The sequence below is a fragment of the Aspergillus pseudoviridinutans genome (assembly GCF_018340605.1).
Source record: "Aspergillus pseudoviridinutans IFM 55266 DNA, scaffold_2, whole genome shotgun sequence".
In the NCBI taxonomy this organism is placed as follows: Eukaryota; Fungi; Ascomycota; class Eurotiomycetes; order Eurotiales; family Aspergillaceae; genus Aspergillus; species Aspergillus pseudoviridinutans.
Genome location: NW_025091282.1, coordinates 790073 through 816464, shown reverse-complemented (window position 1 = coordinate 816464; position 26392 = coordinate 790073). Strand labels below are relative to the sequence as shown.

At 50.0% G+C, this 26392-nt stretch overlaps 8 protein-coding genes across 8 annotated transcripts; 4 read left to right on the top strand and 4 right to left on the bottom strand.

The window, feature by feature from the left end:
* Positions 1-2122: 2122 nt before the first annotated feature.
* Asppvi_002338 (uncharacterized protein) lies at positions 2123-2927 on the top strand (the record flags this gene model as incomplete). Its single annotated transcript, XM_043298327.1, has 3 exons — positions 2123-2253; positions 2306-2476; positions 2537-2927. 3 exons carry the CDS (start codon positions 2123-2125, stop codon positions 2925-2927), a joined length of 693 nt encoding a protein of 230 aa, XP_043154262.1.
* Positions 2928-3797: 870 nt separating this feature from the next.
* On the top strand, positions 3798-5135 carry Asppvi_002337 (uncharacterized protein; the record flags this gene model as incomplete). Its single annotated transcript, XM_043298326.1, has 4 exons — positions 3798-3899; positions 3986-4403; positions 4488-5008; positions 5088-5135. The coding sequence occupies 4 exons, from the start codon at positions 3798-3800 to the stop codon at positions 5133-5135; spliced, it is 1089 nt and encodes a 362-aa protein (XP_043154261.1).
* Positions 5136-5702: 567 nt separating this feature from the next.
* Asppvi_002336 (heme-dependent oxidative N-demethylase family protein) lies at positions 5703-6890 on the bottom strand (the record flags this gene model as incomplete). The annotated part of the gene is made up of 3 exons (XM_043298325.1): positions 5703-6111; positions 6165-6287; positions 6340-6890. The coding sequence occupies 3 exons, from the start codon at positions 6888-6890 to the stop codon at positions 5703-5705; spliced, it is 1083 nt and encodes a 360-aa protein (XP_043154260.1).
* A 3491-nt stretch (positions 6891-10381) lies between these two features.
* Asppvi_002335 (Hsp70 family protein) lies at positions 10382-12731 on the bottom strand (the record flags this gene model as incomplete). The annotated part of the gene is made up of 4 exons (XM_043298324.1): positions 10382-10581; positions 10639-11077; positions 11127-12059; positions 12129-12731. The coding sequence occupies 4 exons, from the start codon at positions 12729-12731 to the stop codon at positions 10382-10384; spliced, it is 2175 nt and encodes a 724-aa protein (XP_043154259.1).
* A 1590-nt stretch (positions 12732-14321) lies between these two features.
* Positions 14322-15708, bottom strand: Asppvi_002334 (carnosine N-methyltransferase family protein; the record flags this gene model as incomplete). Its single annotated transcript, XM_043298323.1, has 2 exons — positions 14322-15453; positions 15578-15708. The coding sequence occupies 2 exons, from the start codon at positions 15706-15708 to the stop codon at positions 14322-14324; spliced, it is 1263 nt and encodes a 420-aa protein (XP_043154258.1).
* A 391-nt stretch (positions 15709-16099) lies between these two features.
* On the top strand, positions 16100-16671 carry Asppvi_002333 (proteasome assembly chaperone 4 family protein; the record flags this gene model as incomplete). The annotated part of the gene is made up of 2 exons (XM_043298322.1): positions 16100-16321; positions 16426-16671. The coding sequence occupies 2 exons, from the start codon at positions 16100-16102 to the stop codon at positions 16669-16671; spliced, it is 468 nt and encodes a 155-aa protein (XP_043154257.1).
* A 5664-nt stretch (positions 16672-22335) lies between these two features.
* Positions 22336-24985, top strand: Asppvi_002332 (transcription factor domain-containing protein; the record flags this gene model as incomplete). The annotated part of the gene is made up of 4 exons (XM_043298321.1): positions 22336-22812; positions 22871-22968; positions 23029-23802; positions 23857-24985. The coding sequence occupies 4 exons, from the start codon at positions 22336-22338 to the stop codon at positions 24983-24985; spliced, it is 2478 nt and encodes an 825-aa protein (XP_043154256.1).
* A 475-nt stretch (positions 24986-25460) lies between these two features.
* Positions 25461-26116, bottom strand: Asppvi_002331 (tubulin-binding prefolding complex subunit GIM3; the record flags this gene model as incomplete). Its single annotated transcript, XM_043298320.1, has 4 exons — positions 25461-25653; positions 25743-25810; positions 25896-26030; positions 26099-26116. The coding sequence occupies 4 exons, from the start codon at positions 26114-26116 to the stop codon at positions 25461-25463; spliced, it is 414 nt and encodes a 137-aa protein (XP_043154255.1).
* Between the last annotated feature and the right edge of the window lie 276 nt (positions 26117-26392).

Here is a 26392-nt window from a genome sequence, read left to right as displayed (position 1 = left end):
TAGTATTGTATAATATTCGAATAGCCAGGATGTGTACCATACAATAATATCTCGCGCATGTACGAGCCTGGTCTCCATGCAAATTAAAACTGGGCGTCTTTCACTCCCTGATGGTGAGGGAATATTGACTGTATATAAGAGGCCCACTAGCCTGTATCTGACATAGGTATTGGAGGTATTCGCCCTTTAACAGGCGCCAGCGAGGTCATGAATAGCACAAGTTAGCAAAGACAAAGTTCTCGCCCTTGAATAGAATGCTCTCTTCTCATTCTCTGATACATCTACCGCCTTTGCGGCCCTCAATAATATTCCATGGAAAATGCTTCCACCATGATGCAACTCTCGTTGCCATGAGCCTAGCCACGGGCAGATGATACCATGATGACATCGTTGCGAGAGCAGTGCTCTTATATTCATCAGTCTTTCTGTGACTGCGTCTATACGCAGACGAAAGAGAGTCAACAATACATACAAGTCCTATCGGCTCACCATGCCTCATTATCTGGTTCGTACCCTCGAGCCCGACAACGAAGCCTGTACAACGACGCTGATCCTTTGAAAAAAACAGGTCAAGTTCCCGCCGCAGGTGACGGTAGGAAATAAAAAGGAGTACGTTCTGGAATCTACATGAAAGTCTTGATATTGACTGGCTCTACGCAGAGTTCTAAACGAGATTGAATCTCACGGTGGCTCTTTTGTGAGAGAGGAGCGGTTCCTCAAGGCATATGTGTAAGATACCGAATCTAGGTACTCTGTACTCTACGTGCAAACTTACAGGGCTATTCTGGCAGATACGATATCCCAGAAGAGGATCTGGATTTAAATAAGTTCCGGACGAGGAATTACATGTTCTCTTTGGAGAGAAAGGATTAGACGGAGGGACCTTGATAGATACTCTCGTCGGAATAGAATGGTCGATATAGTCAACATGATATCATGATGACTTTCTAGTCTCGATACGTGGAGTTTTATATAAGACGTAGTGGTACTTGCCTCTGCACGTATATCCTGGGAAGAAGATGACTTTAGCGCACATTTTCCGAGCCGATCACTGCAGAATGCCTCTACATACAGTGAGCTGTCCACGTTGGTCGAGTGCAGAGTCGGACCATGAGCACTGACGTACCCAGCTCGTTCTACAAGACCACACGAGTGAGTCGGATATCGATCGGTGAGCTCTTCCTTGTTCTCGCTGTGAATATTTATCAGTATCCCTCCTCACTGATATCTACTTCTGCAGGATGAAATCGCTTATCGAATCCGCTGGGGGTAAAATCACAAAACAAGCCGACAATCGCATTAGGTGAGAGCTACATATCGTTTCGTCACGAATATCTAGAGGGACTTACTAACAGAGTGATTCCGAGATAGTTTTGAGGTTCCTGATCAGTTTGACCTGCATTTGATAACCAAGCATCTGGATGTGGAGACGTTGTCGGATCATCCGTGACTCTATTCGGGGTTAAAGTGGATACAGAGCTTGGTGATTACGATAGATAAGACTGAATAGCGCTATAATTTGTTGGACCAATCGATCCTCAGTTTCAGTAGAATCATTGCATTTGACATCATCGTCGTCCGCATGGCTATGAAACGTGGCTGAGGGCTCAAGGTATTTAGCATTCAGTGTCTAGCCTAAACACTCCACTCCATGTCCAGTCAGCTTACAGGGGGAAGATCTCAAGGATCGGCATAATTAAATAACGATAGACCAAGTCAGGTAGCATCATGCATGGAGTCACTAAATATAGTCCTGTGCGCCTAGTGGTCTGTTCCTTTGTGACACGCTTTTAGCTGCATGGATAGGCTCATCTCGCCGGTTTAGTGTCGAGTGGCTGGTTCCTCAGTCTGTCTACAGAGTAGAGATCACTGGGATCAAGAGATATTAAGCCATATTAATATTGACGACCCCCCATATCAGACCTGTTTCAGTCTTCTTTCTCTCTCTCCTCTCTTTCTTTCGTGCTCAATCTCAGCCAACAAATACTCCGTATAATCATAATGATTCGATAATATACCCACGCTCGCTTGTTGTCGCTCGCTATTTCGCTTCTGCTACTGTTGATTCTGAGTTTGAACTGTCAGATATAAGAAAATTTGCTATTAATGTCTCGCCGATAAAATGTCGTCTTCGCAGTATCAAGAGCTCTGGGTGTCGCAGGAACCCGTACAACCCGCGACTCGAGAGACCGACACTGTGCGATCGGTATGGCGATTCCCGGCGGCTATGGCTTCGACGCTGTCGCTTGTTGGGTATGTACGAAAGAAGTAATGCCAAATGTATGTAGGGTCTGATGGTATCCAGGTACTTGATGATTCCACTCGCACTTGAAAAGCCCGAAGACAACCCGCAGATCAACAAGACGATCCTGACCATCGCCGCGATGGTCTTGATCGGCGTCGCTTACGCGCTGTCCTTTGTGATCGTTTGCGCTCAAATCGACCAACGAGCCTATCTCCTCTACTCTGTCTTTCTGTATGCTCGCTCTTAAGAGGTGTAACAACGAACCAGACTACAGACTAACCTGACTCCCAGCCCCTGCCTCTCATCGAGCCTCTTCGGCCTCTTCAACCTTGTCTTCAACATCCTCTGCCGCAACATCCTCCCCATGAACAGTCTGGCAACCATTGTGGTCAGCCTTTGCTGCGCCTTTGTGTTTCTCTACGCGCTAGGCGCACTGTGGATCTACGGACGGACCGTCGCGGACGACACACGTTTCCAGTACGGCTCTGGGAGCCCGATTCTACTCACCGAGGAGGAGATGCAGCGCCAGCAGCTGCTCCGATTACTGGAGCAGAATGGAAAGAAGAAGAGGTCTAGTGCGAAGGCGGTACAGAAGACGTTCAAGGTTGATGTGCCGGAGGTCGTGAGTCCGGGGAGAGGGTGGGATCGGTATATGGCGCGGAGGGAGGAGTATTTTATTTGATGGCGCAGGACGATACATGTCATGAGTTCATGTGGACGAATGCATTATGTGAAGATGATACTGCAGGCACGGCTGATGATCGTTGATCAGACAGCGACAGAGTTGACCTCGAAGATACAGCAAGCCTTCTGGCTCCTGGCTGCCTAGCACAGAGTTGAATTGAAGCGCAAGTCCCAAGTCCGCGGCTAGTCGACATGCAACCTGTTAATAGAACCTGCTTCAAAATAGATCGCAATCCTGCTCGATGCTATTTTTGCTAGATATATGTGAGCTAGGCGTGTCTGCTTGATGCTTGGATAAATCATGCCCTGGCTGCTTGCTGTTTGTGTAAATCTCACCGGGACTGGACCGCATGCGCTCTACTGCTACGATGAGCACATGTATTGAGGAGATCCCGGTTAAACCTCACTGCTGCCATATCAACCGTACTGAGAATCCTCCAAATAGTAGGAATATTCTTGTAGTCGGAGTTCAAACTCAGGAGGAAAGAAAGGGGCCCTGTTAATGAAGATCGTGACATGGTTGTTGCCCTTCCCCAGTATCCAGGTCTGCACCTGAACTGGTGGATAGACGATAAATACGATGAGTTGTTTCTAGGCCGTTATCAATGGCACCCTTGCGATGATGACCACTCCATACAGCCGAGCCTATTCCCGTCAACGGATTGATTAGTGATGCCTATCATCATCTGAAGTCGGCACATCCAGACAGTGGAGATGCCTCGGCAATTGCCGAATCGGGAGACCCGTGCACCGCGTGAAGGACCGAGGACGCCGTCATCATCCGCTTCAAATGATCGCTCTTCTCCTTTTCTAAGTCCTTATCGTTTATCGTCAGATTGCAGCATACATTGATACCTGAAAAATCAACATGGCGAAACGAGTGACATTGTTTGAACCGCCAGCACTGGATGAATCCAAGGCGCCGATCGAAAACGTTTTGGAGTTGACCCCAGTTGTTGACATCGGCCCCGTACGTCTTCCTTTCTTCCTCGCTGCCATTAGACTTGTCCACAGAAATTATTTTCTACTTTTCTTCCTATACTGACACGAATCTAGGATGTCTTCACCAACACCCGCCCACTCTGGCATCCCCCCGGCGCCCGCGGCATCTTCGGCGGAGCCGCCATCGCCCAGTCCCTCTCGGCCGCAATGCGAACGGTACCGACCGATTTCGCCGTCCACAGCATGCACTGCTACTTCGTCCTAGCCGGCGACTCCGAGATCCCCATTCTATACCACGTCGAACGAGTCCGCGACGGCCGCAGCTTCATCACACGCACCGTGCAAGCCCGGCAGCGCGGCCGACCCATCTTCACAACAACCCTGAGCTTCAGCCGGGCCAACAGCGGCGGCAAGAAGCGCCTCGAGCACGCCACGCCCAAACCGAGCCTCGCCGACCCGGCCGAAGGAACCCGAAGCTCGCTGGAGGATAGCCGGGGGCCGTTCGAGACACACAAGGCGGGGACCGTCAACCGTAAGCAACTGTCTCCACTGCACATGAAAAACTAGACTAGGGACGATATGAGGTGCTGGAACTGACGCTAACGCTGATGGACAGGTGACTCGCCCAACCCCGAGGACAAGCGCGTGCGACGGTTCGCGCGGGCCCGCGGCCGCATCTCCGAGGCGGGCGGGCACCAAGCGCACCTCTCGGCGCTGGCATACATCACCGACAGCTACTTCATCGGGACGGTGGCGCGGGTGCAGAACATCCCGCGGTTCTCGTCGCCGGCGGAGCTGCGGCGGGCGCTGCAGGCGCTCAAGAACCCGTCCGACCTGGACGACGAGGACATATCACGCGCGATCAAGGAGCTGAAGGAGGAGGAGGCGGCCGATCTGCGGCGGCGGCTGGAGGGCGCGCTAAGCGCGGCGACGAGCAAGACGGACGAAAACCGGAAGGAGGTCGGGATGATGGTTAGTCTGGACCATTCGATCTACTTCCACAATCCGTGGGCGTTCCGGGCGGACGAGTGGATGCTCATGGAGATGGAGAGTCCGTGGGCGGGCGAGGGCCGGGGCCTGGCGATCCAGAAGATCTGGTCGCGGGATGGGACGCTGATTGCCACTTGCACACAGGAGGTACGTTGCACTTGCTAACATTCGGTTTAGGCTACTGCCTGCAAGAAAACGGCCGCTAATGCTTGTCTTGTCTTTCTAGGGAGTGGTGCGATTAAAGCAGGATGAGCCTCCTCGGTCGAAGATTTAGCGGTAATCGGACTAGACCTGCCTTTCATTTTTTCCTTTCCTTTTCATTATTCACTATACTCTGATAGACTCGACGGACATAACACATCTGGCCCCTTTTGCTTCTGCTTCATACATACTACCGTTGCTGTATTTATTTCATTTACCGGGTTTAGCGCTAGGAACAGTAGTATCGGTTTCGAGCGTATACAATGAAACTATTTCAACAGTTTCAATAGATTGTCAATGCCTGGATGAATGAATGCTTTGTATTCGAGTTCAATGTTCAGAGCACGTTGCTTGAGCAGCGTTTGCTGACAGAACCCACGAACGAAAACCAAGGAGACAAGAGTAAAGTCTCCCTCAAAGTGTTGAACGCTTGCCTGTTGAATCAAGGGAAATCGCCCATGATGTAGCAAGATCGAAAAGTAAGAAAAAACGCAAAATAGAGCAGAAAGCCGACCCAGAACGAAAGACAAATGATGACGATGACGCTAAGGACTTTTTGAAATCAGAGAGCCGCCCACCCGTTCGATTTGCAAAAACGAAGAAAAGACAAGAAAATGCGCTAATACTACAAAACGAAGAATCATACGTCCAATTTCTCCGACTCGAGCTGCGGCGGAAGTGACTGCGTGCGCTTCTCGCAGAATTCGAGGACCTTGGGTCCCCAGATCTCGCGGCCCTTGTACTCGCCCACGTAGTCGGGCCAGCTCTTGGTCTCCTTGGCGAGATTCTGGAGTTCCTGCATGGGCAGTTCGTCCAGCGTCGTTAGGAAGGTTTTAACGCCGAAGACGATGGTGCCTGTTTTCGGTAGGCGGCGGAAAGTCTGGCGCTCGCGGCGGATGACGATGTCTTCTGGTGCCGGGTCGGGGTTGTCTTCCGAGAGGGTTGTTGGGCGATAGAGAATCTCGAAGAGGGTCTCGTCGGGACGTTTGACCTCGACGAAGTAGTTGGATCGCTCCATCGGGGAAGTGGGCGTGAGACGAGCGAGGAATCTGTCGGAGTCAGCGTACGCTCTTTTCTTGGAAAGACATTCGGAGCTACACACTTGCTCACAGAATTGGCAACCTGCTGATGCCATAGAGGCACAGGATTGTGAAGCTGGGATATTGTCCAACCGATCCGTTCCTTGACTGTCCAGCCAACGGGGAAGAGACTGGCACTGGCGGCTCTATTCGCGGTGGTCAGTCGGGGCAAATTGTCAGCGCTACACTTCGACTTACAGGTAATATTCGCCGTCAGCGTTCTGCATCAGAATGCTCAAGTCCTCCATGGTGAGCCGCACGGCGATTTCCAAAGGATCCACCTCCTTGTTCTCCCCTCCGAAGACGAAAGTTTCCCCCGTCATTCGATTGTGGATGGTTGACTCGTTCCCGGACTTCTTCCGCTCAAACACGTGCGGGAATCGCTGGCAGAGAAATTCAACCACTTCCTCCAGCGCCTCGAGACACGCATCGTACGACTCTGGCAGGCATTGGAGAACCTTTTCCCTTTCCTCTCGCAGCAGTCGACTCCGCACATGATGCTCGTCCATGTAGTTCTTGTCGACGGTGAGCCAGTTTTCCACGTCCAGCTTCCGGATATCCATCATGACCCGGTATCGCTCCCTGCCTCTGATGGGTTGGGCCGGGTATGGCGCCATGCGCTTGACATCAGTGCAGCCTCCATGCTGGGCAGATTTCTGAAAGTATGCTGCCAGCGGCCCTTTTCGTAGTTTGATGACGAGAAGGGGTATGAGGAGGACGATGAGGACAACCCATGACAAGCTATTCATCGCCTTTGACAATGGTACAACAATGCAGGTTCAAGCACGATAGCGAAACAAATTGTATAAGACAGCAATGGAAGAATGGAAGAAAAGCAAAGAAAAAGAGAACAGGAAGAAGGGGCACACTCTAAAGAGACTTTTAGTTTAATCTACACATCCAGGACGGACTCGACAGGGCAACACGGGCAACTAGACATCGGGCGACCTCCACTCTCAATGGAGGGCAATGGCCTCAATTATAGTTGCCTGGACCCATGGAGCCGAAGAAGATCATCTTGGTCAGACGATTAACTTCCAGCGTCTTGAGAGGGTCCAGCATTCCGGATTCAGGTAGCTGTGCAAGACTGGACTGGATGGTGATACGTTCAAGTCTTTCCCCGCAAAAGCCGCAATTCGCCGCCTTTGTAGAGCAAAATAGAACCTGACAGCATCCACATGATCAGCCGATGTCTTAGGAGGTAGTAAKGAGAATATAGCGTAAGGTACCGTTGCTACCTACTCAGCTCACGCTGTGTTGCGTTGCGATGCAATGACCAAAAGCAAGCTCCACAGGGAATCCTTAGTAAGGTAGGAAGTAAGCTAATGAGTGGGTACCTACACCATGGACAATGGATAGAGAGAAATGATTGGAGCGCGCCAGACGAAAAATCATGTGGAGATTTACCTTAGTCCCCCGCCATCCTCATAAGGTACAGCTGCAAGCCTGCAACCATGTATTTCCGTTACTACATCGGTATCGAGGTATACATGTTATCGAAGCTGTTACTGAGACCAGGCCCATCGTGAGGAGATTCAATCAATCTGACGTCCACCGTGTACTCTGCCGTATCCTCATTCATCTCATCCTGGAAATAATCAGAATTACACATTGGTAGGTAGAGTCAGGTGCAGCTCACGCGGATACAGTCCGTGCGCCAGATCCCAGACCCCGTGAGCTGAAATGGGAACATCATGATGAGGATCCCCCTGCCTATCGAGGTCAGGTTCTGCGGCTCCATTCCAGCGGTATCCCGTCTCTGTCCCGACTGAAAATCACCACCGAAGGTCGAGGCCGAAGAGGAATCTGGCTATAGCGCTTGGCAGGAATGTTGGCCATCACTCTTCATCGTCATTATCCTACTAGGACCTAGCACTAGCACTACTAGAAAATAGTACTACATCGATAGATAGAACAAATGAACAGCGTGGGATGCAGCGTGGACCCAGTCCCGATTCGGAAGTCGGTGGTCACACAGCTTCAACATTACCTATGTACACTTTTCAGGTGGCTGTGATTTGGCATGATTTCCCCTGAGCGCTGAGAAATCTGTTGGAGAATATACCGTGTACAGAGTCTGACGTATATGGGATGGGTTTCAGAGACGATCGTTGGCGACCCCCGCGGTGCTAGCCACTTACAATTTACATCCATCAGTTGATAAAAGGTAAGGATAATGATCACGCAGACTACCTGGTAGCGATCCACTTAGCGAGGAGTCCAGATCTATGATTTTCATTTTATGTCTCATGGTTATGGACCCATCCAGTGTTATTGAGTTGAAGCCATCTGTCATCAATAAATAATTTGCCAGGATACTTATATTACTGCCTACCAGGTCCACTCTAATAAATCTGGGGGTTTGCGCTGCAACCGCCAGTGCCAATCTCGCGCAAAGCGCGCTTGCCGCTATCCTCGCACGACATTATTATTGTTTGGGTCGTGTGGAGCTGCTCAGTAGTACCTACCTAGCTGGTCGAGGTCCATGTCAAGGAGTGTCGAGGGTCGACTTTTGAGAATCACCAAGTTTCATTTTATTCAGGATCAACAGTTTTTTGTGTGTTTTCTTTTTCCTCCTAGTTTCCATCTACAATTGCTTTTTCTGTTGCCTCATAGAGGTACTCATTACACAATACTGCACAGTGCCAACTGCCAACGGTAACAGACTTTTGTTCCTCCCGGCCAGAGGCTTGACTACTGTAGGCTACCGAGCTAGTAACTACAGTAGCTCCGAGGAGACTCGATTCTCCTTGGAACTCTAAAATGAGCTGATCTGCTAGGCAGGACTACTGTAAGTATCTAGTGCGGTATTGCTTTTTCGCCTACCCACCAGCTTGTCACTGCTTACCGTTGTCAGTACTGGTACCTGAACCGAGCTCATGGAACAAGCATCATGTTCTTTTCAACCCTCACAAGTTCATAAATAAAGGTACGACTTTCAAAAGGGTCACCGGATACCGAAAGGCCTTGTCAGTCGTCACTGAGACTCTGCTCTGGCCAGGCTCTACGATAACTCAGCAATGCTCCACCAACTACTTTAGTCAACCACTGAAGAGATACAAAGCGAGCCCAAATAATCTAACTGGTTACTTAGCTCCTAGCTCAAGGCTGTGCAAGCTGAAGATCCGCGCCCCAAGCCCAAGCCAGAGCCAGGGCTGACTGTCCGTGCACTGCGCCGACTATGCCACTGCCACTACCCTGGCCGGGTTCTCCGCATCGCAACTCATCGTCTCAGTCATGAACTCATAATGGTCTGGTAGTTTACACGGCATCGAGTCCTCGTCATCACCAACAGCCGTCTAAGTATCAGAAGCTACTTCGACTGGCGTAGAGGAGACAAAACTACCGCGTAGTCCGTACCCCGGAGAGACTTTCGTTATTGCATGCATATAACTTAATCTTCTCGCTTGGGCTCTCGCCTCGCCTCCCCTCCCCGGAGGGAGATCATTTCCAACTCCTATAGGTACATGTACATCGCATCAGCTGACTTTCGTCATTGCTGACGCATCGTTAAATCTAGACTAGACTGTAGATGCGGGATGCACCACTACCTTGGCATCAGGGGACCTGGATCCCGCGGACAGTCAGTCTGGATGCGAACGTCTGGCCGACACGTGCAGACGACAAGTCCTTGTCATGCAAGACAGGCAGGAGGTCACTCGACCACTGCTGCTAAATTCACCTACGGTATTATCTCATTGTATATGTCAATGGCTCTAGCTGGCGTCCACGTTTGTCAACGGCGTCTGCAACGTGGTCTGGGTATCCCTGTTCGCCTTGTGCAACCTGTGTCTCTACCCAAGGTGGAGGGTTAGGCAGGACACTAGGTACCCTTCTTCTAATATACTAAACTCATTTTCATGCGAGGCTCAATCATATACTATATCAGGTTCAATTAAAGTCGTCAAGAATCATAGAGGTATCTAGGTAAGAAGAAAACAAACAGGACATGACCACATCATATACCAGCATCGGAATTTTCCAAGTGGCTCCGCACATGCCATATAAAAGAGAAATATATAGACTCCGCATCCATTCACAGTCATCCGTTGACTCGCTGGATCATTCAAAACGGCCAATGGTTCTTATAGTCCGTCCGTGAGTAGCAAACTCGTATAGAAATCATGGCCATGACACGCAATGATCCATGCCAGCCACCCTCGTGACAAAATCATTTCGTTTCCATGAGGAGTCTCGCTGATGCCATTTTTCATTTTGTTATTTTTTCTTCTCGTAATGTTTACCGGAATTTGGCTCGGCATCGGCCCATGACCTCACCCTGGCAAACCAGTTCGGCACTGAACTCGCTACCATCGAGCGTCAGGTAGATGTCAAAGTATACCCGGTAGAATGTGCCCTGCGGAGTATCCATGCGCTCAAAGTCGGTCTCGAGATTCTTGCGTGATAGATCCGACGTCAGGGTTACAACTTCCTTGATGCCTGTATCGTTCATGTCAGTCCATGTCACCGCTCACAATAAGAAACTCAAGCACTTACGCGGATCCTTGGTGTACTCGGGACAGACGTCCTCGTCACAAGCGTACAGGATATCCTCGTACATCAGTGTCGCTCCGGGCGCCACCTGTCGGAAAAAGCTGACCTTGACCGGTTCGCCGATCTTCACTCGCTCGCCCTTTTGTACGAAGATCTGCCGCGTGTACTTGCAGCGGTCTCTGCCATCCAGACTGGGAACACGGTACTGCTCCGGGTGATAACCTTCCTTGAACGGTTGGAGAGTGGCCATGAGGTAGTGCCGACGCGCCACTCGGTGGGTGATCACTCGTTCTGTGATACCTGCGGTCACGGCTCCTTTAACAATCGCCGCAACCGAGTCCATGGGTCGCACCACCTTGGACTGATACTGAGGCGGTACATGGAGCTTGATCTGCTGGAACAAATACTCGGAGGCACCGAATCCGCCGACCACGAGAACGTTCTACCGAATCGTCAGTGGGATTCTAGCATTATCGCAGGGACAAACCTACCTGGAGCGATCGATTCTGCGCTTGAATCGCGATGATCTGGTTCCGAACCAACTCGAGAATACGGTTGACGACAGGCTCGAAACATTGAAGGATTTCCTCATTGGTAAACGTCATGTACCCCTCTTCGATGCCAGCCTCGGGAAAGTCTGCTTCGATACCAACATCCACGGCCCACTTCTGGCCATTGTTGCGGAAATCGGCCTTGATCCGGTTCTCAAAGTCCATAATGCACTTCGCATACACCTTTCCCGCTGTTCTCGAACCGTCGGGCAACTTCATCTTGCGAATCTTGGCCCGCAGGATGTTGCTAAAATTCCGGTTCAGAGCCGTCGAACCGCACGAATCTCCCGATCCCGCCGTACACTCAGCCACGCTGAAGGGCTGCTCCTCTTCGACTTCGTACGCGATCAGATCCACTGTTCCTCCACCGCAGTCTACAATCAGAATCGCATCCCCGACTTTGAGCTGAAGCAGACCCGTCTTCGCGCAGAACAGTGCAGCAGCCTCGGGCTCCGAGATCAACGTCAAGCGGTTATCGTTCTCGTCGCGCAGAAATCCAGCCTGCAGGGCCGCCGCCCTGGTTGCTGCCTTCCCCGCATCATTCCAGATCGCAGGCACGGTGAGATAGTATCGGATATTGCGCTCTTCTCGAGTAAACACCTCACCAAGGGTCTTCTGTAATTGCGCCCGCATCGCTTGTCGCAACTTAAAGAGGTAATCGGCAGCAACATCAATCTCCGATTTGCCGGGAGGAAGAGGTGGAAGGTTGATGGGATCGATATAAGTATTGCCGGAGAGCATGAGCTGTAGTTTGAACCATTCGACCTTTTGCACGCCGGGCTTCGGGTATCCAGTGGGTGCCAGAGCCTCCGCAATATCCGGGCCCCAGCCTACCACCTTCTGATATTGATCGTAGTACAAGACGGTAGGAATCTAGATTAATTCAAACAGTCAGAAATAATAAGCGCCACGCAATGTCTTCGCAGGTTTCTAAGCGCCCACCTTTTGCTTGGTATGCGTTCCTGCTCCGGGCCATTCTGTAATGATATCCTCCCGAGCCTCATTGTTGGTCGCAAATGCGAAAGCGACACCAGAGAATGTTGTACCAAAGTCAATACCCACGATCAGTTGTGCCTTGCTCCGACCAGCACCTTCTACCTCGACAGCGGGGTTCCGTACGTTATACTGGGGCTGCGGCAACGAAGGGGGGATTCCATGTGGAACATTTTGCTGCAACGGATAACCAGGAGGAGCGCCCATGGGCTGGACAGGCTGGTGGCCGTACTGCACGTTGGTGTTCAGCGGGGGTGGATGATGTGCCAACTGTTGACCGGGCGGCATGGGGCTGGTTGGCCGCCCCGCGGTGTTGTAAGTATAACTCGGAGGGCGACCCAATGTATTCTGATTGTTCATGGGGAGACTGGTCGATGAGGAACTATGGCCAGAAGGCGGAGAGCTGGGGGAAGTGGCGGTTGAAGGCGGGGCGACGAGAGTGTGGGTGGACGGGCTGGGACTCGCGACTTGGGCAGCGGAGACGGAGACGTTACTATTGTTCTTATTGCGTTTGAAGCCGAAGGATTTGAATCGTGAGCTCATCAGGTCCATGTGAAATGACCTGTGACGGAGGCAACCCGAAAAGAAGAGACAAGAAAGAGTCCAGGAGAAGGACGAGGGAGAGGGAGAAGGGGCGGGGAGAGAGGGGGGAAGAGGAAAACAATGAAAGAGACCGAGTCAGCCGATGATGGAGGAAGAGGAAAGCCAGTGCTTGCAAAGGGCGGATGAAACAAACAACTCCTTTGTTTGAAGAGTTTTTTTTAAGCTTTCTAATCTGGATCGGTTAGGCAGAATTTGGGTGGAAGAGGAAGAATGATAATGATGGAGGAACACGAGCAAGCCTGGATGAATGGAATCAAGGGATTAACTGTCGTGATTTAGTTTGCATGGGGCAAGGCTGACACTTTGCAGGCGTCACAGAAGACCTGACGTGCTGGATCATCAAGACTAACCGAGTCGATAGGCTTCAATCAATTTTGATCAAGCCGTAAATTGAATGTGATTATTATGAATCGATGAGAGAAGATGCAAATGGATGCTTATTGTTCTGACTTGGCTTATGGCTACAGCACTCGACCAGCAATATAGCAGTTACTAATTTGTCCTCTGCAATGCCACTGTTTCTAACTTCGGCATTGGTCTGATGTTTGAAGATATCGAGTCCTTTTGTTTGATAACTGATATTTTCTATCTTTAGTATCTATTTTCCAACCGCGTGAATGCGATTGACAGCTCTCCTGGCCATGGATATGGGGAATCCGGGACCGACCTCAGCGTCCCTTGGTTGCAAGTATTGTCATGTATTGTACATTACAATACACCTCAACCACCAGCCAGGAATCTGCCTGATATTCTATCACTTATGAATAGGAAACGCCCTGACAGAAGCCTTATCAATATGGAGAAAATGAGATCGATACATTTTCAAGGCATTGTCACCATGGTCCAGCATGAGTGTCCTAGTCCTCCGCACATGTCCAACGCTCTCCCGTTCCTGAAACAGAAAGTGGAGAGACTCTCGGTCCTGAATCCGAGGATCAAGAATCAGAATACGAGCGATCTGCCTTGCCAAAGTGGAGCATGTCCATCAAACCGCCATCTCCCAACCTAAGGTTCATCTCATCAATCATCCACTTCCTTTGCAACTTGGAACTCATTTCTCACTCATAGATAGTGCACAAAGAAATAATGTTGCTTATTGTCAATGCCACTGTCAATGCGATTAAAACCATCCAAATGTCTCTGTAGATTCGTGGGAAATCACAGAACAGCCACGACCCTGCCACTGCGCTAGAGTTGCTAAGCCATGTTCCTTTCCTTTGTTTGTCTAGTTTGTCTGCGGCTGAATCGTGTATCTGTACGCATGCTGTTTCGTATGGTGCGATACCGTATCCAGATTACAAGATTTCCGAGTCTCAAGCACTCACTAGGCATCTCCATTTCCTGCTGTATACTGACATGTACCTTAGGACTTAGGTACTATTGATGTTATATACTTTTGAAGCGAGTCAGTAATCTTAACTGTTAGTAAGGATTAACAAGTGGTGAGGAGCAAAGATCGATCCTTGACCTCGCGTTAGATCGCGAGGCGGATTTCCATAATCCATTCGGTGAGTTGTGAAGAATTTCTTTTTCATTACTTCAACTTTTACTTCCTGTCTTGCGCGCTACCCAATGCGAGGGCCGGTACAGATTCTGCAGCATACTCCCCGGATCCTGAATATAACCACACATGGACCGGTCTTCCACCGACTGCCGTTTCTCGATGCTGAAGCCCATTCGCTCGACAAGGCAAAACACCTCATCTTCTGTCAATTCCACATTGCCCGGCTCTCCAATGCCCTGAGATTTATCACCTTCACTGCCCTGGCTCTTGTTACTGCCATCCTCAAAGTGCCACAGTAAGGGCCCAAGATTGATCCAAAGACCGTTGGGCTTGAGGCAATGTTGGATAGTTTCGACGTAGCGAATGAGATTCGGGGCCGTGTCAATGAAGAAAACGGTAGCCACTGCATCGAACGCCTCTTTATTCGAGGGATTGTTGTAGAGCACGACGAAATCCGCCGCGGACATGCTCATCGTTCCAAATGGCGACGCGTCCCCGGCTTGAGCCTCAATCATCGCTGTCGCAGGGTGCTTGTCCGGGATCATGACTTTCTGTAGCTGCTGTTCGCGCGACAAAAGGTTGGAGAAGTGCAGCGCGAACGGGTACAAGGCGTGTTGCTGAGGACCGCGGGTGTGGTTTAGAACCCAGCTGCTGGCCAGCAGCTGGTGGTATGAGATCTCATTGCCTTCTGCGGCGAAGCCTGCGTGACAGATCTCGAACACCAGTCTTCCCAGCCCGGCGCCAGGGACGAGCACTCGGATCTCGTCCTCGGCAGAGTGCCGGGCTTTGAACTCGTCACGCAGATCACGGAGAACAGGCTCGTAGCATACCTCTCTCTCCGCTCTCCCCTCGGCGCTCCAGTCGCGGTAGAACTGACGGATAGTTGAGTGCGCCTTGTTCACATCTGAAGACGTGGCCGTGCCGTGCCAGTTCTGCCGTGGATCCTTGGGATCCGGATCGGCTGGTAGGCCGAACGAGGCGAGACCTGTCGCGAGAATTGAGTCCGCGATGTCAGCATTGACGTCAATAGCGTCATCCACGCGGTTGAAGTTGTCTAAAAGGGAGAACGGAGGCTCTGCCAGCATCTGCCAATGCGAGGATGGGAGCGCATAGAACGCTTGCCGGCGGCGATGCGTAGTGTTCATGTGTGCTGTTCTCCGATATTGCCTGGTCCAAGTCAGCGATTATGGTTATAGCATAGCATTAAGATATCGTTATGGGAGATCAAAGCCATAGCTTCTCGAATTGAAATGATCACAGATCCCGGCGACCTCTGTGGAGTCTCACACACCTGAAAGAATCCAACGTAGCAAAGAGAACCCGCCGTTCTTCAGGGTCTGCTAGAGGATCAAAATCTCCCGACCAGCTTCGAACGTCTTCCGAGTCATCAACATGATCATTTTGCTGCAGCTCAGTCGCCATTGTGGCCGAAATGGTGTGGAAAGGCACGTCTCTGGACTGGCTCCCGATTGCGCAAAACTCCAGAAGCACAGTAACTATTTCAATGCGGCTTCAATGCATTTCTAGCTCTAGTAATATATACAACTGACATGTGCTGCTGGGAAATCTAGAGTTTGGGAGAACCGCGATGCAGTCCGCGGTCGTGAAATACGTGGACCCGCTCTGTTTGGCGGGGAAACATCCAGAAAGCGGTGCTTCATTATCGGCGACATGTCAGTTGTCACCACAAACATCACCTTTCTTATATATATTTCTATAAATCAGCCAGAAACACACCATACTCATCCAAATCGCAGGAAATATCTTAGTTTCGATATATTCAAGTCGCAAGGATACACCCCAGACTCCCAACATGGCCACAACTCAACCGGTCGCACCGCAGGTTGAACTTGTCTCGCCTGCCTACAAACCACAAGAGATCTCCTTTCCACTACCAAAAGCGCTCCATACAACCGCACATGTCCATTTGACGATCCTAGAGACATGCGTCACAGTATTTCTGGCTACAACGACACCAGGAGAGCCCGGAGGCTCGCTGAAGCCGATGGGAAGTTTCATCTACGCCATGCCTGATGTAAGTTTCCCCCGCTTCAGATATTAATCCATATTCTATCGGCATTTGTTTCAAACGATGATATGCATCTTATCATGTTCGAATAAGTCGATGACGTCTGACAGCGCCATTCCCCCCGTTCGGTCATATCAACTGTGTTATACTCCTCCCCCTCGACGGAGGAATATACCTCCCGAGTCGCCAAGATCCTGGCTCGACGGATGAACGTCCCTGTCTACGTGGGATGTAGCATCGATCCTCGGGCCCTCGAGTTGGCCGTCGAGGAGGAGATGGAGGGATTGAGTAAGTTGGTGGAGGTGATTATGGATAGGTGGGAGAAGAGGAAGAATCAACCCAAAATAGCAGGATGATATCTCCGGTCGCTGTCCGTCTGGAATCTGCATTTTTGGATTGCCATGATAAGATTGCATGCTACTAATGCTGCCTTATGTGGCACGCATATGGGGCTCGTCTCACGGTTGTAACCGAGGGCGCGCGGGGAGTGGTGACTCAGGGGTCAGCTGGTCACCATCTACTGTCTCCCGGCGAGACTCAAAACCGAGGAATGGTCTAATCTCCGTATCGCCTTATCGGTAATCCGCAGTGAAACATGATCTCCATCGGGCTGAATCATAATATATTCAAGGATTAATTTGTCTCGGAGTCCACTTCCTCCAGATGATGATAATCAAGGTTAGCGGGCATCTGATTGTGATCTGCTATCTAAGTCTGGTTTAGTAGTGAGTAGATTCGGTCAGTGTCTCGGATATTCATCCTTTGGATGAGATGGCCCGCTCGGGATACACCGCTGCCTGCTCTCCAATTTCCGATAGGGCTTTGCACTCTCAGCTCCGGAGCATGAGATGCATCTGCAGGGGTTCGGCCTAGCTGTCGAATTTTGCGATTCGAAGCGACAGGCAAGTCAGACTAGTGCTGACATTGGTCTGATGTAAAGGATGGTTGTATGATGTTGAGACGGCATGACTTTGATGGGCAACGGAATGGCACGCCATCAACCAACCATGGAGGGAATCGAAGGATTCTCTGGTCGGTGACATTGTCACCCTGTACGGTGCATATGTCCAAAAGAAGTGAATCGGACACGGGCTGATGGAACACAAGAAACCGATTCGGCAACGATTCCGAAGAGCCAAGCCTTCAGGGATCAGGTAGTGGATCCCTGTCTCATATGCTAGGGAATTAAGTAATCATCACCTCGACGACTGATGTGAGGATGGCCGACCTGGCCTCTGGCGAACAATTAGCACCAGGTCGGCTAGTATCATCTCTGACACCCGAGTATGCTGCACTTTTGATTGTCTAAGCGAGGTGCGTAGCTTAGTGTCTCTTGGTCAAATGTCAAGCTCAAATGAGAGATGGAGAAGGCGCCAAGTATATTGAGATACCAACCGTCGCGTGACCAATGGACGTCAAGTAACTGACAACAGTCAATGTAATTTCTCTGTCAGTCGAGAGATAGAGTAAACAGAGCAATGTCCTGAAAATATATCCTTTACGAGGAAATAGTAATTACCATAATCTATGAATCTCGGACCTCGACTCCTCGAGGGCCAAAGCCCAAAACCCACAGCTCGAAAGGTCAATGCATAACCACGTGGACCGTTGTGTTCAGGGGATTCCAGGCGATGGCCGCATATGTGGACAAAGGATCATAAGACCGAGGTTTACCGCAAGGGTGAAAAGCGCAAACAAGGGAAGTTGAACCTGTTGAATTCAACGGGTCAGGGATAAGACGTGCGCCCCTTTCTTGACCACTCGGAAATGCCCGAGTGCCCTGTTCTCGACTCTACCGGCTACTCCGTACTAGGAAGGATCTATCTGTCGGAATTACACAGTACTGTTAGATCTCCAACAACTCATATCCGAGATTTTAAGAAATAAATAATGACTATTTTATTGAAATTGGGATGACGAAAACTGCTCACCCTTTCGCGAATCGGTGCGCAGCGGTGTCCAAAATTCTCATTTCTTTTGTGGAAGACACCACATGTGAGTGGAGCCCGAAAGCCTGTTTTATCCAATCAAACATGCTGCAACACGCCAGAGTCTGATTCTATGTCTCCCGTACGGCAACAGTTCCGTAGGTCCTTCTATGCTTTCTGATTGGCTCGGCTCCTCAAATGCTGTGACGGGCACACGAGGTAAATGGCTGCTAAGTTTAGGCTAACTCCACCCTGGAAAGCGATCCGGTGTCCAGTAATAAGCTACATTAAGCAACGCGGAAGCCGAAGGTGGTATCTCACAGGCTGGTGAGGTGATGAGGGTGTGCAGCCTATCAGCCATTTGCGTAAGGAACGTACAATTTTCCACTGAACGCTCACTGCGTTCAGTGTCCCCTCATGGCAAATCGACGATCGATATATTCCTCGCCCTCGATGTCCCGGTATTATTTGCCCTTTCAACGGCGCCACTGAAGTCCCAACTCGCCCATGGCGTTGACATTCATCGTAGAGAATACTCGATGTGTTGAATTGAAACTTGGAAAATGACCTCTCTGCTTCTTAGTGCCGTAAAGATGATGCGACAAACATTGTTTCTTTTGCCGAGCTGTCAAGATTGGCTGTTCCCTATCTTCTATCATAAATTTGGCTGCTTCAGTTCCTTAGTCATAACCACTCCATCGACAGGCAAAGAAGAGGTCTGCTGGCCCCCAAAGAACCTGCATTCTATTAATAATGATGACAATCTCTGCAGCTAGTGTAGTCCAACGCAGGAGAAAAGGCGCCCTGCAAGGCAAATATGGCGTGTGAGTGAGGGCCAGGGTATGTGACAGTTTCAGATGGTAAGTGCCACACGAGGACGAACCGGGACGGGCATCAAGGCAGCCGTAGGAGGCAATCTGGGAAGCAATGCCCGTGCCGCCTAGCTGTACCTTCCACGCGCCTACAGATTGCATAGAATACTGGTGATTAGGTCTCTCGTTCTTATACCGGTATTCTTTCCGCCTCTCGTCTCTTCCCGTTCCGGTACAGCTGATGAAAAAGAAAGGTATTCCAAGATGATCTCCCCCTTTTGAAGATGTAATTGGAGATCATTGCGTACGTCAATTCATAAAAGTACTAAGGAATTAGCCTTTATTGTCATGCTCATTCATCAACCACTTTCCGATGAAGAAGTCTGGCGAAGGTTGAACGACACGAAGGGCTCAATAATAATAATAGGACTCCGCTTTCACATAGCGCATCTAAAGCATTGCCGGCTAAGCGGCTGGATCGGCGCAGGAGCGAATGCAACGAGGGAAGAACCTTAGTAGGCAACGCACAGCTTACTGCTATTGTCATTGATCGGCAAAGCCACCAACACGAGGCACCGTGGCAGAGGCCACCGGAAAGCGAGAAAGCTACGGAATGGGACTAAGCAATACGGAGTACTGCCTGGGGATAACTCGGTCGAAACACGGACTTTGACCACTAACAACGCAGTTTTTGACAATAATGGAACCCTTCGAGAAACGGTCGGATTATTGGATAAGCATTACGGAGTAGATATCGGTGGACTCTGATCTCTGAAGCCAAAGTCACGAATTTGTAGACTATGAGCCACCTATCGACCTTACTATCTAGTACTAGTCAGATCCTTTCGGTTTGCTGCCGCCACGCCATCAAAAGCCCTTACCATGCAATCCTTAGGACTAGTCCGTATCCAAACAGAACCATCCCGGCTCAGCATCCGGGCTAGGCCTTTCAGCCTTTTAAGGTTCCATGGAGCTCAGCAATGGGGGTAGTCCGAGGCGGCCGTTGATAGATTGCCAAAGCTTACCCATCTGTAACAACACAGAGTGGGAAAAGCCCTTCAGCCTTCTATTTTGACAGATTTGCTGAGCGCATGACCATGGACTCAAGAATACATCTTCGTATTGGTATGTGAAGCAGGAGAGCACCCTCTGTCCAATGTCCGGAGAATAAGCGCAGCACGGACTGCAGACTCGCCGGTGACGAAAAAGAAAAGAAATCAAGCGGACGAATCAAATGTTCTGGATGACATTCCGTCCACCCGTCTCTAATTTGACGGACCACTCGGATCCTTTTAAACATTATTATGTTGAGTTTGAACGGTTGAGCCTTGGACAGAGCCATACTTTGGCTAAGGTACCTTGCCTTTCTGCTCATCCAATATCATACTCCAGGCTTGGTGATGATCATCTAGGGAACCATTGCTCTAGGAGAAGATTGCCACGGATGTGAGATAACTTACAGGCCCGCTTGCCTTGTTAACTTGGACACGAAATACCTTGCATTCTTGAAGTCAGAGATCTTTTCCAAAAGGAGTAGGTACCTTACAGTGCGGTAGACATTTGATTTAGAGTGAATAACATGGCAAGAGAACTACACTCAACCCTGCCACTGCCGATCTCGGGATACCACTTTCGAAAATAGTCTATTTGCTAGCCTAGTCAATAATTAAAATAGAGGCCTGATCTCTTTTATTTGCCTCCACTCATGGTCAACTAGATTCCGGGATTTCATCATGCTAGTTACCACTTAGCAACCTTGCCAACATCTAGTAAGGAGTAAGGATACACTTTGAAACGTTGAACCAATATCAATCCAGATGATCGTCCTGCCTAATAGTATCATAGCATGGCCAACTCGACAAAAGATGCCGAAGTCTCAGGGCTGACCGTAGGTTATCCGGAACCTTCGCAGAACTACCAGATGTAGACCTGCGTGAGTCTGTAGCAATTAGTAATAGTCAAGAAGCCACTGTGAGCTCATTCATGAAACATTTCCTCGCCTAAGCGGTCCCATCTCCACCTCCTGGGATCTCAACCTACTCTGTGCTATTTTGGTGTGAACTGGCGTTGTTTCAGCCATGCTCTGGCTCTGCTCTCTCGACAGGGGTCTGCCGAGAGAGTTTTCGGAGTTGCTTCCTGGAAGTTTCTTTTTTCAAGAGACCCTGCGCACTGATATTTTTCTCTCCATCATTTTATATTAATATGATTCTCGTTAATATTATTATTATATTTTTTCCCCCTCTTCGTTAAATCGATCTTCTCATTTAAAGACATCTACTCTGTAGAATACTATCCTGATTATTGAAGCGCACAGTCATCACCCCTGTATTTCATATGCCACCAAAGATCAAGCATTCTAGGTACGGATAGAAAGAAATCAGTTTCAATGTAATCTGGTCTTATCCTGACCAGGAAACGACCCTATACTCCGTAATTAGCATCATCATTAATGTTTCCATTATCCAAGGATCCTTGTCTACTACTTGATTAGTAGTCTGCTAATTACTTCTCCAGCCCTTCTTCGCTTGTTCCTTCCCGCTTCTCTCGTTGTCGTATGGTATCGATCTCTTAATTTGTCTTGGGTTAATCTAATAACATGTTCGATCGCCCAGCACTTAAATCCTCCACGTTCCCTTGAGCAGCAAATCACAGACCTCGGCACCTTGGTACACATTTCGGCTGCCTATCCGTGGATCGATTGGATGCCCTCAACTTTGACAACCACAACTAACTATTCGGCTTCTCCCCGCAGTCTGTCCTCCTATCAACTTGAACACAGAAGATTGGAGGTCGACGTGAACACCGAAGGGCCAAACGTCTGCCTTTCCGCACCAACTCTAATCTTGCATCTTTTCCAAGGAACTGGTTGTCTTCATTCGACAGTGTGAGATACATTATTTAATTGCCGTTGCACACGTCTGCACTCTTTCGCCACCACAGCCAGCTTGACCTTGTCAACTTCCTTTTTTGACTGAAAGTCTTTTTTTTTACCTTTTCTTCTTTTCCTTTTACATCATTATTATTTATTATTATTTGCATTGATTGCTCTTAATTCTCTTACTCTCAGCATCCTCTCAAACCTTGCCGCCTTCAAGGAATAAACTTCATATACGCTACCAAGTTTTCGCTCTATAAGCTTTCCATCACCAGTCTGTCCCTCTGTGCAGCCAAGTCAAACCCAACTGACGCCACTTTGAACGTCGACGAGACACGCTTTTCGAGGAAGACGCCGCACCATCTCCCCTGATGAACTGGCTTTTCATGTTGCGATTCAGGAACCATGCAGACGCATTATTACCGCTCTCCTGCTAGCCCAAACCATCAGAGTGGTCGTTATGACTTACCCCCAGTACAGTCAGTGACCTCTCCTTCTGGTCCTTTCCCACAGGGAACCTCCGCGGGGTTAGGTTCCGCTCCGCCGAGCAGGCCCGGCAGCGGACTGAGAATGGCTCAGCTGTTACAGCCTCTGGGGCAACCACCCTCGACAACTTCGACATACACTCGTTCCTATGAGTCTAGCGGTTCTCCCGCCGAAGTTCCTCCAATTCGTTCGGACGTCTCTTCACTCAATGGATCTGTATCGGGGGGCTCAACTCTTCCTCCGCCTGCATCTGCAGTGGGGCAGCAGCAGGCACCACCGCCGCAGCAACACCATCATCATAGTCACCATCAACAGGGTCATCTACATCAGAAAAGAGCGTATCGCCAAAGGCGGAAGGATCCGAGCTGCGATGCTTGTCGCGAGCGGAAAGTCAAGGTAATCACTGTCTGTACAACTTCAATGACTATGGATTCATTGACCTTGTCTTGTCTAGTGTGATGCGTCAGAATCGACGAGCTGTACGGAGTGCACCAACCGGAAAGTGCGATGCCAGTTCACCAAGGAAACAAATAGACGCATGTCTTCTATCAAGTTCGTGGCTACGACGATTCTTCCGTCCGGAAAGGTCGTGTGATTCTAACATGCAAGTAGACAAGTGCAGGATCTGGAAAAACAACTTTCGTCGACCAAACAGCAACTTCAGCAACTGCGAGCGGGTATGTTGAGGTCGGATAATCTCATGGATTTGGAAATCGATGGCACTGGACTACCCCAGTTGAAGCTGCCTGACGTCGGGTATCGTCCCTCCCGAAGACCAAAAGCGCCGGTGTTGCAGGATCTCAGCGAGGCTCGAGCCAATTTGCGAAACTACGGACGAGGGATTCTCAAGGTACCCAGGCCGTATCGTCAGCCCGGCCCCAAGTCGCTTTTGACTGCCGATCCACCTCGACTCCCCCCGAAAGAAGTCGCGAATCACCTCCTTGGACAATATTATTCGTGCATCCATTGTGTTCTACCAATCATCCACTGGCCCAGCTTCATGGTTGAATTCGAGAATGTATACCGCAACGGATCCCTTCTAGGAGTTCCTCGGGAATGGGCCGCGGTTCTCTTCGGTGTGTTTGCCTGCGGGTCTCTGCACACGTTAGACCGGAATAGAGAAGAGGAGGGGAAGGAGTTTATCAAAATCTCTTGCGGGGTCGTTGATGTCTGGCAAGATCACTTCACACTTGATCAAGCCAGATGTGCCCTCTTGGTCAGTATATTCCTTTACGAAGTCAATTCGAAATCAGCGAGCTGGGTATGGATTGGATCTGCAGTGAGGATTGCGCAGGAGTTAGGCCTCCATATTGAATCCGGTCCGTGGCCAGTCGTCGAGAGGGAAATGAGAAGACGTGTGTGGTGGGGGATGTACGCGTGGGACAGGTTTGTCTTTGGAATTGATTTATTTTACATGCAACGATGCTCATTATTCTCTAGACTTCTTGCGCTGGAGATGGGGAAGCCGGTTTTGATCAACGACCAAGATTGTGACGTTGATCTCCCTTGTCCGTTTGACGAGCAATACATCGCAGAGGGTGCTTGCGTGCCTGAAGGCCAGCAGACCACTCCACTTTTAGCCACCATCCATGTCGTCCGCTCCATTGGCCAGTTGACTCGGACCTTACGAAGCTACACCATTTCCATCGGAACCCTTGAAACCTTTGAGCGACACTTTAGCGCTTGCCTTGCAACCTTTCCTCCCCAATACCATCCGAAGTCCGATTTACCTCTCGATCCGCGCTCTCTTGCCCCGATTGGCTATCTTCAAAACGCCCGCCTTATTCTTCACCGCCATAACATATCTCCCTTTTGCTCCCCCGAGGTCCGATCGGCGGCTTTGGATCACAGCATCTCAATCGCAAAAGATACTGCCCATCTTCTTTCCCGTTGCATGCGCTATGCTTCGAGTACAGGGAACGATGACTGGCGACCATTGTTCGCATCATCTGCCGGGACGATGCTGTGTACACATATCTGGCGTTGTGTGCTTTTGCTTTTGTTTCGTCAGGAATTTGCTGCGGCATTGGTGTGCGTTCAGGTCAGCGCCGTGGTTGGGGATTCGCGCACCGTCAACGCAGCCTGTGGACGGTACATCGCTTTTTTCCTTAAATGCCTGCTGGAGAGGTTGCGCCGGGGTGATGCAGCCAATCTGGAGCGGGATGAAGAAATGATGGCGTATGTGTCCGGTGACATGCAGGGAACCAGTGACGGCAGCTGGATATGGGAAGGCAGTGAGGCCGGTTCTCAGCTAGAGGTCATGTCCCCAAAATATGACAGCCCAGTATCGCTCACCCACACTGGCACCCGGAATGATTGGCCTAACGGTGAAGGTTCAGACATCGTTTGGGAGGGCTGGGACTGGGTCGAGCGGACGGTTGAATATCTAGTGAAGGAGAAGCAGCAGCAACAGCAAGAGTACGAGCGGCGGGGTGTTCCGCTGGCCGCGAAACCAAGCGAACCGGCACTTCTCAAAACGGAGCCTACAGGGGGAGTTGCAGAGCCAGCACCAGCGCCAAAAGAAATGAACTCGGTTCAGGCACGGATGACGATTGCGAGCATCATCTGATTCGTGACAAGACTGCTTGTCAGTGCTTGTCAGGAAGGCCATGAGAGCACCCTTGCATCCTACGGCAAGGTCTGGTGAAGCGTCGCCAACGAATTCAAGCTCGGTCTTAACCTACACACTCTCTTCCCGATCAGTCGCTCCGCGACAGCAGGAGCGAGGCACGCACCCCCGGCGCAGCAATCTACTTGCGAATAGGTTTTATCGGTGCATTTCTATTATCTTCACCAGCACAAAGACTGGATTGAGGGTTTGGGCCACATACGAGACGAGATAATGGTTTACGACAGATTTCTGCTTATATGTTTGCCTATGTATACATACAGTACAATATCCTAATATCTATGCAGATAGTGACAGCCATAGAATTATACCATCAACCGGGTCATAACGGTTGACGGATCTGTTCATCATTGGTGCGGACCAAAAGCGGATTATCTCATTGAAAAGGGAAGAGCCAGTAGAAGAAGAGAGAAATCTACGTCTCCAGATTGATACTCCGTCCAAACCGCGCGTACAGCGCAACCTTGAGCTGCTGCAACTCCTCGCGTACATCTCCCAAAGACTCCTCCAGCTTGGACACCTCCGAATCAATCTGCTCAGTGGACGAAGCCAGAAGAGTCTGCGCATCTGCCAGCGGCAGCTGGAAGAAGGCGTCGCCGATCTTGTACCTGCTATGCGTCAACAAAACCCAGCCTGACGGTGTACATAGAATTAAAAGCAAAGCAAAGCAAAGCAAAGCACAAAAGGGAATACATACGGAACTAACTCATCCTCATCCGCCAATTCGAGCTCGGTCGAAATCTCCTCTAGATCTTCCTTATCTTTCTGTTTACGTAGCATCAGCATTCATTCATTTTGACACAATGACCGCAGCCAGTCAGCCAGAATCGGGGGATGAGCGTGAACGTACCTGCTTCGCCTTAAGCTGCTCCTCGAGCACAGACTCGCGCTGATGAAGACGGCTGAACCGGTTGATCTTTTMTTGGTCCTCGCGCCGGACTTCGTTTTCTTCGCTGCCAGCTGTGGCTTCGTCTTCTTTGCTGAGCTAGGGGAGCGTCAGGTTTGGCTTCTACGGCTGGGGATGCGGTGGGGGTAGGATTATCTAAGGCGTACCATGCGGTGATTCATCATTTTTGTTGATGGCTTTAGCCTTTAGGTGGGAGGCTCAAGCTTTGTGGTGGTGGTCTTTATGGGCTTGGGGTAATTCTTGGTCGGATTTGGAGGTTGTGATTTGATTGTGGTGGGTGTGGTCCGTGCGGGGCAGATATGGTCGTCTTGGATGCACTCAGTGGTACCATATACTTGCCTACTCTGGGTTTCGTCTATTGTAGTCATGGAGTATTTCCATATATCTATATTTGTTTTGCCAATCTGGAGATGTAGATTTTCTAGCTTAAGGTAAGGTGA